Here is a 12,789-nt window from a genome sequence, read left to right on the forward strand (position 1 = left end):
AGCCCTGGAAACATTCTAGCAGGAGAGCTAGACAACTCACGAGACCAGCCCTGTTCAGCGAGAAGTCATACCTCCATGATCTGGCCCGCGTTACTTTTATTCGAAGAGTCAGGGAGAATAGTTAGTTTCTTCTCCCCCGGTTTCCCCGTCCTTTTGATAAAAAAAAACCATAGAAAAATTTATATATATAGAAAGATGTACAAGAATTTTTTTTCCCATACATTCATACAAGAATACTCTCAGTTGGTCTTAGTATCATTGTGGCACATTGACACAAATAGTTCATGGGAGAAAATTTAGTTCTTTGGGCTCTGGGGAGCTGACAGGGCGCACTGCTAGTTTTCGGATACGAGATATCCACCCTAGCACTATGGGCGTATTTGCCCAATTGACACATCTGAAGGAATCAATGTTGGACTTATTGGATCCTTAGCAATTCATGCGAGGATTGGGCATTGGGGATCTCTAGAAAGCCCGTTTTATGAAATTTCCGAGTGGTCAACAGGGGTACAGATGCTTTATTTATCACCAGGTAGGGATGAATACTATAGGGTAGCGGCAGGAAATTCTTTGGCCTTGAATCAGGATATTCAAGAAGACCAGGTTGTTCCAGCTCGATACCTTCAAGAATTCCTAACTATTGCACTATTTTTTTTATCTTTCATCGTATTTAGGTCTTCAATTATAATTTTTTTTTCAAAAAATATAAAAAATATATAACATGTTAACTCACTTTGTATTTTAAAAAAAAAATCGAAATATTCTTGTATTTAACAACATTTTAACGACTTTATTGACGGAAGACAAAGATAGTCATGCCACAATAATACTAAGATTAAAGAGATATATTTTTAAAAAGAAATACTAAAAGTGAATTGTAACTTATAATTTTAGGACAAAAAATAAATTAGTTTCAAGAATTTTTTTTGTCATTTGTGATCCCATAATTGGGATGTACAATGTATCTTGTCTGGTTTCCTGTCCACGTACAAATAACCTTCAGTTTTGTTCCATGCATTCTAACCATTTTTTACTTTAGGAATATTGGTTGGTTGGTGCTATTTGTTAGCTTATTAATGGGAACTAGGTTTATTAATGGTGCAATTTGTCCGCGTGGTTACCTTAAAGTGAGCATAGGATGAAATTCATATTATGATCCTAACACGTAAATGATCGTAAATCAATTTAGTTTTAGTTGTCTATAATTGATTGGTTTAAACAGAAAAGTCAATAAGTTGCTCGCACCTTATACTTAACAAGCTAACAGTGTGAATTTTGCAACTCTATGTTTGTTTTTTAGTACTACTAATTCTGTTATAATACAATATTTGTTCATAACTACTTTCCCAACCTACTGAAACACAAAGAGTGAATATCGCATCCACTAAGTCTCGAACACCTCTTTCATATGAGAGTGCAACCAGGTGCCACTAGACTATAAGGTACTGCGGGAATAAATGTAATCTTATTAGTAAAGTTACATAGTCAATTTTCGAATCTTATGCTAAAAAGTATCATTAGAGATACTCGAAATTGAAAACTCTAGAATGTTACTATGGATGGTGTTGAGTTATTCCACCTTGGCTGCTTGGACTATGAATCTATCATTGATTTGAATTATTGGGAACTAAGACCAAATCCTTAACACTTGCCTCAGCTGACTATAGCCATGACGTATTAGCCTAATCCATCTTTCATTGATTTCCACATCTCATTTTGAGTGATTTTCATTTTTGGTCCTATTGTTATTAGAGCATTGTCAATTTTAGTCCATCATATTAATTTTTGCCACATTTTAGTCAGTCTTTTTATGTCATTGTCACTTTTGGTTCACCGTTACTATTTCCGTGAGTTGACCGTCAAATACAGAGATATTATTGTCTTTTCCTGATACGGTCTTTTAATTTATCCTTTATGGTGTGGTTTGACTGAGGAAAAGAAAAAAGTAAACTTAATAGCCTATCTTGCTCTTCTAAGTTGAAATTAACCTCCTGATATTGTAGCGGATTAGTATATGCTTGGACAAGGGTTTGCGCTGAATTCAGAGAATGTTGTTTTCTGATGGCTCCGAAACCGAAACCGAAGTCGTCGCCAGCTGCTGCGCCAGCCGTCTCCTTGGAGGATCTATTCACTACTCTTAATCGGCACATTGAGCGATCGGAATACCAACAAGCCGTCAAAGTTGCGGATCAAAGTCAGTTTGATTTCACTGAGCTTGTGTAAATATACTTTTTGTTTGTTTGTTTTTTTTTTTCTATTTTGTATATGCGTGCAGAAATGCAGATCGGTTATATGCATTCATTGTGGGACAATTGATCTCTGAATTCAATTTTATTGGCTGCTGCACCTGGGGATGAGGATGCAATTCACAGTTGTCTGAACAGAATGAATGTGGTAAGAAGTGAATAAATTGTAATTAACAGTTGTCTTGACTCTTGAATAGAATTCACTTTCCTTAGTTCAGTTATCTCTGCCTATTCTCTCAATAATGCTTCCTCCTCTCCAAAATTAAGAATTTAAAGCATTTGCCCATTAAGGGTGAAAAGAGTGGGTGTCCCCGTATACTTTAATTTTATTTCTCTTATTGAAGTATGCCTTTTACCTTTGGTATTATTCTTTTCAAGGCATAATTCTTATATCGACAAAACAAGTTGGATGAAGCTCCGGAGACTCTGAAGGGGCAAGAGGAAAATTCTGAAAAAATGCTATTGGAATGTCAAATTTTATATCGTCTGGGAAAAGCATATGAGTGTGTTAATATTTATCATAAACTCCAGAAGTCCAAGATAGACTCACTAGAGATAAATATTGTTGCTGCCTTGGTTTCTGCTGGAAGGGCTCTAATGTGCATGGAATTTTAGACTCTCTCAGAAGCTATTAAGTTAACTTTTTTTTCTTTTCCTCAGTCAAACCACAACACAAAGGGTAAATTAGAACACCTTATCATGAAAAGACAACAATACCCCTGTATTTGACAGTCAACTCATGGAAATAGTAACGGTGGACCAAAAGTGACAATTACATAAAAAGACGGGCTAAAATGTGGCAAAAATTAATATAGTGGACTAAAATTGGCAATGCCCTAATAACAGTAAGACCAAAAATGGAAATCACTCTTATTTTTTTTATACTACTGACTCTGTTACAATGCAGCATCCGTTCATAACTACTTTCTTAACCTACTGAAGCACAAAGAGTCAATATCGCCTCCATTGAGACTCGAACCCACTCCTTTCATATGGGAGTGCAGCCCGGTGCCACTAGATTACAAGGTCTTGACCGGAATTTCTAAATTATAACACCTACAATAAATATCTTTTTCCTTGATAATAATAGGTTTTGGATAATATTATATATATTTACTCTTTTCTGTGAAACGGGTCAGGTAATAGAAATAGAACAACATTGCAAAAAAAAAAAAAAAACAATTTTGAAGTCATGAATTCAAATCATTGCATATGTAACTATGCAAGCATTTTTCTTTTTAACTTCATCATAATAAAAAAAAAAAAAAAAAAAAAAACAAACTAAGCTAAGGGCCCTTCACAACATTGGGCCCTGGACGGGTGCCTATCTCGCCCGTGTGGGTTGCGAGTCTCAGCGAGTCAAGCCTGTTAGGCCTACTCTTTCACGGGTCATTTTTTGTGTAACCTTAACCCGTCTCACCACGGGGTGGGTGCAGGCTAGCTCGCGGGATTTGGCCCACTTTGATAGTACTACTTACAACACCGTTCCTCAGCATGCTATTTTGCATTTTTTTAGTACTATGACTTTGTTACAATGTACTCTCTGTCCCATTTTATCTGTCCTACTTACTATTCATTGGTCAAACCAACTATTTCTTTTTTGTTTATTTTCTTTAGTAGTTTTTATTCATTTTTAAATTTGATTTTGTTTTAGTGTAGTTTCTAAATATATAAATTTTATATACTAATAATAAAATTAATATTATGAAAAATTAAATTAAAAATAACTCTAGTTAAACCTTGTTAACCGAACCAGACACAAAGAGTCAATGCCTACACTGGGGCTCAAACCCATATGTCAGGGTAATTTTAGCTAATTGTTGCACTTTAATTAAGCAAGTCTTTTTAGGCAAAAACCTTATGTTCTAGTGGAACCTGGTTACACCCTCATATGGGAGAGGATGGGTTTGAGACTCAGTGAAAACAATATTGGCTCTTTGGCAATTTTTTACGATGTCAATTTGCAAAGATTATTATTTTAGTTTATTGTTGGGCCTCTCGGTGACACTAGTGCTCAATAGTATTGGATACAAGTAAAGAGTTATGATGATTTGGGATACAACTAAAGAGTTATGATGATTTGGGATACATGGGGCTCACCTAGAATCATATCAAGCAGTGGTTTCAAGAAACGGATAGTCAGTATAACCAACCACAGGATCCGAGGTAAAGAATGTGTCTCTGTTATACATATTAAGAGGGGCGTTGAGCTCAAATCGCTTTGGTAAATCGGGGTTGGCCAAGAATAAGCGGCCATAGACAACGAGATCGCCTCGGTTTTCGGCCACCGCCTTGATCCCATCTTCCCTTTCATAACCACCAGCAACCAAGAAAGTGCCCTTGAATGCCTTCCTCATGGGCAAAAGACTGTCTGGGCATTCACTCTTCTCCACAACTGTTTTCATTCTGGGTTCAACCATATGGCAGTACAGAATGCCATACTTGTTCAAGGCTTCAGCCATGTAAAGTCCCAAAGCCTTTGGATTTGAGTCTCCAGATTCCATATAGTTAGCAAAGGGAGAAAGCCTTATCCCTACTCTGTCAGCTCCAATCTCGTTTGCAATAGCATCCACTATTTCCAAAGCAAATCTGCATCGGTTCTCCAGAGAGCCCCCGTATTGGTCTGTTCGGTCATTGATTCCATCTTTCAAGAACTGGTCTATTAGATACCCGTGAGCCCCGTGGATCTCCACTCCATCGAAACCTATACAAAGACAGACCCTATGGTTAATTAATTGCGATATGCATCAGACATACAAGGCTAGCTGATGCTCGAAACATCATTTTATTTCCGGTAGTATGCAATCACACAGTTCAGTGTAGACGTTGAATGTGGGCAATATTCAGATTTCAGACACAACAAACATAGATATCTACATGCAACAATATCATCTCACTGGTTCAGTTTAATAATTGTGTGATGTCATCAAAATTTCAGTTCAACAAATATTAATTTAAGCATATCTGCAGTAAAATTGTGGATTTTCCCCGAAAAAATTTACCAGCTTCGATAGCGTTTCGTGCAGCAAGTCTGAAATCACTGATGATTTGAGGGATTTCATCTGTTCTTAACCGTCGTGGAGGAGTGAACTCTGCTTCATTAATGCTGTTGGCTTGAATTTGGGGAGTAAATGACTTATCTGTGCTAGAGATAGGTGCTTGTCCATTGGGCTGATAACCTGCAGAAAACTATTCGGTTTAATGTAATGAAGTAGATAGGATACAGTAGCAAGTCATCTGTTCTGACATAAATAACACAATCCATCTTAAGCAGTTTTCTATGGTATAAAACTTTGCATGAATGATGACCTGGTAACCACAAAGTCACAAGTTTGACTCCTAGCGGGAGCAGACTATTGGTTTTCTTGGTTTGAACGAGTCAGCTATGAGCAACCTAGGCTAGTTTACCTTCATTGTGGTCCTTTGCCGGCTACTCGGCTAGAGTCACAAGGCAGGGTTTACCACTACACCCTTGGGTAGTGGCTGAGGGTTTCCCTCGTCACTCAAAAAAACTTTGTGTGACATGCTCAGCTTATAAAATCTCCACTTATGTTTAGTTTACAGCCAACAAAACACCAGGGTAGCCAATATTACCTTTATTTGAAACTCTGCCAACATGCCAAAGCTGGCAAAAAAAGATACCGCCTTTAGCGTGCACTGCATCTACAATGGGTTTCCAGGCTTCGACCTGCTCCTTTGTCCATATACCGGGTGCATCGCGATATCTGCAACTCAACGTTAAATAAATATGAAGAAGGATATGGAGGGTCTTATGAATGGTACAAAAACTAAAATTACCCTTGGGCAGTGTCAGAAACTCCCGTGGCTTCTGCTATTAGAAGACCCCCTTTCGTGGTTCTCTGAGAGTAATACAAAATAGCATGAGGCTGAGGAACATTGCCATAAGATCTCTGCCTTGTCAGGGGTGCCAAAACAATTCTGTATGAAACATTGACACAAAAAAATGTGTTAGATAACTTAGATTTGTGCCTAAGAAGTAAGGGGATCATAAACCACGGGGAAAACTAAATTCATAGCCATAAAACAATATAGTCATCTGCAACATTATTGGCCATTTTCTCAAGAAATGAACAAACGGGAAAACTCAAATTCAACATATGAGCATATGGGAAGTTCAATATGTTAAGGATATTTTTATGATCGATATGCAGTGTCTCTAGCCAAGTTGGTCGGACTGTTGGCTTGGTAACAACAATAAGGTTCTAATTTCAACTCCCACTGTGAGCAGCCTATTGGCCTTCGTGGTTTAAACCGGTTAGCTATAGACAACCTAAGCTAATTTATCTCCTTGTCTTTTTTCGGCTAGGGTCTCAAGGCAGGCAGGATTTACCCACTGTTTTATTGGTTTAAGAAGGTAAACTATGGACAACCTAAATCGGTTTACTTCCTTGTGTCGTTTGCTTAGTCACAACACTCTCGTATAGTGGCTACGGGTTTCCTTGTCACCCAAAAATCACTAGAACTCAATGCCTCAATAACCAAATTTCATAAACAAAAGCATTACATATACTGAGCTTATTTATGATGAATTAACAAAATATCCAAACTTCCAATCCTCCTCTTCTCTGTAGATCAAATTTCTGCTACTAATTTCTATTCCATCATACTAGGATGAATCTTTATTTTACACTACCCAATTATTTCAACAATGCTCGTAACTTCACCAAAACTTTTTTACACATCTCAAGCATGCCCCCAATCTAAAAATCGGAAAACAAGTACTGTATAAATCAGAAAATAAAATTAAATACTCCACAAGAACAAGGGATTGAAAGGATTGTTCACCTGTGAGATAAGTGAAAGTTTCCCATTTGATAGGGTGTGAGCAGAGGAATTCCCTGCTGCTTCTCTTCCTGTCCATCGCCGACATTGTTCGCCATTTTCTGATTTCTACAATTCTGCGCAAGGTAAGTGATTTTACTTCCTGGATGCATTTCCTTCTCGTATTTATAGATATAGAAGTGAAAGCAAGTGCCACTTTTTTAAATTTTGCATGAGTAAGTTTAAACTATTATTAGACACATTTTTCTATATGATTATATAATACATTATATACACACATAATATTTATTAATCTGTAAATACGAAAATTCTATAATATAATCTCTTTAATTATAAATTATATGGATAGATTTATAATTAAAATTTTACATTTAGAAATTAAAAAATTAGCATTTAAATTTTATATGATTAATATAGTGCATAGGTATGTATTTAAAAAATTTGTAAATATTTATGAACACATATTTTGTTAATTTTATAATTACATTTCATATTTTATTAATTATCATTTAATGAGATTACAAAAAGTATTGTCACACGGAAGAAATATTATATTTATCAATGAAGTTAATTATATTAATATTAATTATATTTACGAAATATTGTGGCAATTTCCATAATAATTTCATTAATTATATTAATTATAATACTTTTTGTCTTCTAATATCTATATCTATTCTATATATATATTAAAACAGAAGCGCTAGCTTTCCCGCTCATTTTAGTCCAAAAAATTTGAAATCAATCAACATAATATTATATAATAATTCCTTATAAGAAATTCTAGCCTTCCTTATTATTCTTTATTTGTGGCTAAAATTGACAAAAATATTCAAAATATGATTACATTCCTTATTATACACAGAAATTAATGAAATATTTTATTCAATTCCATTCCTGTATGGATTCCTTATTTATGTACATATATTAACAATCAAATTACTATATGATGTATATTATAATATTAAAAAAATTACTATATTATATTAATGTACGTAATTAAATCCCTCTCATGATAATATTCAAAAGAATTCCAACAATCAAATTACTATATGATGTATATTATAGTATTCAAAAAAAATTTAATATATTATGTTAATGTACGTAATTAAATCCCTCTCATGATAATATTCAAAAAAATTCTAACAATCAAATTACTATATGATGTATATTATAGTATTAAAAAAATATTACTATATTATGTTAATGTACGTAATTAAATTTCCTCTCATGATAATATTCAAAAAAAAATTCCAAAAATCAAATTACTATATGATGTATATTATAGTATTAAAAAAATATTACTATATTATGTTAATGTACGTAAAATTCCAACAATAAAATTACTCTATGATGTATATTATAGTATTAAAAAAAATATTACTATATTATGTTAATGTACGTAAAATTCCAACAATAAAATTACTCTATGATGTATATTATAGTATTCAAAAAAAAAATATTACTATATTATGTTAATGTACGTAATTAAATTTATCTCATGATAATATTCAAAAAAATAAAAATTCTAACAACCAAATTACTATATGATGTATATTATAGTATTAAAAAAATATTACTATATTATGTTAATGCACATAATAAAATTCCTCTCATGATAATATTTTTAAAAAATTAAAAATTCCAACAATCAAATTACTATATGATGTATATTATAGTATTAAAAAAATATTACTATATTATGTTAATGTACGTAATTAAATTCCTCTCATGATAATATTTTTAAAAAATTAAAAATTCCAACAATCAAATTACTATATGATGTATATTATAGTATTAAAAAAATATTACTATATTATGTTAATGTACGTAATTAAATTCCTCTCATGATAATATTCAAAAAAAAAATTCCAACAATAAAATTACTATATAATGTATATTATAGTATTTAAAAAATATTATTATATTATGTTAATGTACGTAAAATTCCAACAATAAAATTACTATATGATCTATATTATAGTATTCAAAAAAATATTACTATATTATGTTAATGTACATGATTAAATTCATCTCTTGATAATATTCAAAAAAATAAAAATTCCAATCAAATTACTATATGATGTATATTATAGTATTAAAAAAATGTTACTATATTATGTTAATGCACATAATTAAATTCCTCTCATGATAATATTTCAAAAAATAAATAATTCAAATTGTTTAAGCCGTCCGGAAGTGGTTTGCGACAAATGTTGGACATATATGTCCGATGATATTCTGTACAAACAACATAACATATTGAATTTCCAAGGTATGTATTTATCCATTTGCTTAATATTTTATTTCATGTCTAATATTTTTAGTTCCAAGATGGTGATACTTTTCTAACATATATTGTTTAATATTTTTTAGATTTAGTCCTCAGTGTTGATGAAATAAAAAAATCAAGCATTAGTTGAGATTAAGAAATTGTTGAAAAGATGTGGGAAGAGCCTATATGCTTACTAACAAATTCCAATTCCAGATCCTGACTGTTCGGCCAGTTTGATGAATAGGTTGGTGTATGATGAGATGTGTTATGACAAAGCAGAACTTAAATAAGAGCACAAAAAGTTGGTATCAAATCAAGGAGGAGTTTTTTTTTTTTTTTTTGTCTACAGTTATGGAGGAACTGAAAAGACATTTGTTTGGAGAACTATTTATGTAACATTGAGATCAAAGGGAGAAATAGTTCTTAATGTTGCTTCAAGTGGTATAGCTTCTCTATTATTACCCAGCGAAAGCACTGCGCATTCAAGGTTTGCAATTCCCCTAAACCCAAATGAGGATTTAACATGTAATATCAAACAAGGTAGTCATCTTGCAGAACTCATTATTAAGTGCAAACTTATAATTTGAATGAAGCACTAATGATGCATAAGCATTGTTTTGAAGCACTTGATAGAAGTATGTGTGATGTATTGAATTTTTGCAATTCAAAAAGTTTAGAGATGCCTTTCGGAGGGAAACTGTTGTATTTGGCGGAGACTTTCGACAAATTTCGCCAGTTATCCCAAAAGAAAATAGACAGGATATTGTTAATGCAACAATAAATGTATCTTACTTGTGGCCGTACTATAAAGTGTTATGTCTGATAAAAAATATGCGACTTCAAAGCTCATCCTCAAATAGTGATTATGAAAAGCTATAGCAATTCTCATAATGGATTGCGAACATAGGAGATGGAGAAATTCAGGGGAAAACAATTGGATGTGAAAACATTACTATTCCATAAGAGAATTTGTTGAAATGTTCTGGAGATCCCATTGCAACTATTGTGGAAAGTACATATCCATCCTACTCCAATATTTTTTATGATCCAATATACTTGGAAAAGAGGGCAATATTGGCTCCAACACTTGATGTGGTTGATTCTATCAATGAATATATGACTTCTTTAAATACATATGAAGGAAATACATATTTCAACTTTGACAATGCTTGCAAATCAAATTCAAATGTTGATCTATTAGCTAATGTGCGCACGCCTGAATTTTTTAATGGGATCAAGTGTTCTGGTGTGCCTAATCATGAACTCAGGCTAAAAGTAGGTACTCCGGTTATGCTCTTGAGAAATATTGACCACTCAGTCGGTTTGTGTAATGGGACAAGGATGGTTATTACTAAACTTGGAAATTATTTTTTAAAAGCAAAGGTCTTATCTAGAAGTAATGCATGTCACAAAATCTTGATTCCAAGAATGTCATTAACTCCTTCAGATTTGAGACTGCCTTTTAAGGGTGTGTTTGGTAACCCGTAAAATGACTTCCGGAAAATGTTTTCCGAGTTTTCTGTGTTTGGCAACGTCCGGAAAATGTGGTCAACGGAAAATGTTTTCCGTTGACCAAGGAAAATCAGTTCATTTTTTCGTAAAATGACTTACAAAATTTTTTTCCGTAAGTCATTTTACGGAATCGCCAGAATAGCTATTTTGCATGTTTTCAACCAAAACCAAGTCATATCACCCATGACCATGGACCAAAGAGGTGGAAAAATCGGCGGAAACCTTTGCTACATTTTTTTAATTTATTTTTTATTATTATTTTTTTTATAAATTCTATTTTTTATTAAATACCATTATTTCAATAACTATTATAATTTTTTATATTTTAAATAAAACAATTACAATGTTTAATTATATAATTCTATCCATTTTCCAGAAAATGAACCAAACACACAAAGACAGTTTTCCATAATACATCCAAACACTGGAAATGAAACTCTTTTCTGGAAAATGACTCATTTTCCAGAAGTCATTTTCTGGCTTTCCAAACGGACCCTAAATTTCAAAGAAGACAATTCCCTCTGATCGTCTCTTATGCAATGACGATTAACCAGAGTCAAGGTCAATCACTTTCTCACATATGTCTCTTTTTGAAAAGACCAATATTTAGTCATGCACAATTATATGTTGCTGCTTCAAGAATCACCAACTCAAATGGATTGAAGATTTTGATTTGTGATAAGGAGAACACCCAAAATAATTCCACAACAAACATTGTATACAAAGAGGTTTTCCAAAATTTGTAAAATGTTATTATAATATTTCATCATAGTTTCATTCATACAATTCTACAATGGTTTTTCATTTTGTAAATTTCTCCCTTAATTCATCATATCATAATTGTTCTCGTGCATCGCACGGGTAAAATCTTACACAACACCAAAGTAATTCCACAACAAACATTTGATACAAAGAGCTTTTCCAAATTTTGTAAAACATTATTATAATATTTCAACATAGTTTCATTCATACAATTCTACAATGATTTTCCATTTTGTAAATTTCTCCCTTAATTCATCATATCATAATTGTTGTCGTGCATCGCACGGGTAAAATACTAGTTACAATATATTACCATAACTTAGCATAATAATTAATGAAATTGTCACAATTTTGAAATATATTACCATAAAATTACCATAATAATTACACGAAAGAAGTGAAAAATTACCAGAATAATTACTATTAATAAATGTTTAGGAAATTAAATTAAAAATTAATTACCAGAAGTATAATTTAATATGAATTTAAATTTAAAGAATATAAAAAAAATAAAAAGATGTTAAAAGATACAATATAATAATATAGTTTGACTTTTATATATTTGGTCAAGTATCTATATTCATAACATACAAAATTTAAATTTAAATTTAAATGTTGTATGGTTAATATAATCTCTAATTTTATAGAAAAAATTCATATAATTAAGCTGATTTATTCCTAATTATATCTATATATATTATAATTGTAAAAAAAAATATGAACAATAACTAAATTTATTATACTTAGAAATCAATATAAAAAATATATAAATTTTAAATTTTGTATGAGTAAGTTTTAAATATTATCGGACACATTTGATTGTATAATACATTATATACACACATAATATTTATTAATCTGTAAATAGGAAAATTCTATAATATAATCTCTTAGTGACAATGTGCTACTAAACTAATAAATGTCTCATCTTTTAAAGCTAAGGACCTTATGGTCCAGTGACACCAAGTTGCTCATTTATATGGGAGGTTGTAGATTCGAATGTCTCAATGGAGACGATGTTGACTCTTTAGACCGGTAAAGTTAAGGTCAATAGGTTGCTCTAGGAGTAACTTTTTCTCTCAACATACAATTTCGAGAGCGCTACTTTTTACAAAATTTATTAGTGTAACTTGACATATATTTATTTAGTACTCCGGATATTTTATTGCTTTCTTTCTCTTTCAATATATT

General features: G+C 32.0%; 1 protein-coding gene across 1 annotated transcript; it reads right to left on the bottom strand.

Moving 5' to 3' along the window:
* Positions 1–4,266: 4,266 nt before the first annotated feature.
* Positions 4,267–7,160, bottom strand: LOC116025892 (12-oxophytodienoate reductase 2-like). Its single transcript, XM_031267267.1, has 5 exons — positions 7,053–7,160; positions 6,045–6,185; positions 5,841–5,971; positions 5,249–5,425; positions 4,267–4,950 (listed from the first exon to the last, which is right to left on the bottom strand). Exons 1-5 carry the CDS (start codon positions 7,145–7,147, stop codon positions 4,358–4,360), a joined length of 1,137 nt encoding a protein of 378 aa, XP_031123127.1. The 5' UTR covers positions 7,148–7,160; the 3' UTR covers positions 4,267–4,357.
* Positions 7,161–12,789: the final 5,629 nt, after the last annotated feature.

The sequence above is a fragment of the Ipomoea triloba genome, chromosome 7 (assembly GCF_003576645.1).
Source record: "Ipomoea triloba cultivar NCNSP0323 chromosome 7, ASM357664v1".
Lineage (NCBI taxonomy): Eukaryota > Viridiplantae > Streptophyta > Magnoliopsida > Solanales > Convolvulaceae > Ipomoea > Ipomoea triloba.

Bases quoted from the DNA above. Each gene is read 5' to 3' on its own strand.
- LOC116025892 (XM_031267267.1), bottom strand. From the start codon at position 7,147: ATGGCGAACAATGTCGGCGATGGACAGGAAGAGAAGCAGCAGGGAATT. The intron at 6,186-7,052 runs GTGAACAATCCT...TGTTTCATACAG, and splicing joins AACTTTCACTTATCTCACAG to AATTGTTTTGGCACCCCTGA. The intron at 5,972-6,044 runs GTAATTTTAGTT...GTTGAGTTGCAG, and splicing joins GTTTCTGACACTGCCCAAGG to ATATCGCGATGCACCCGGTA.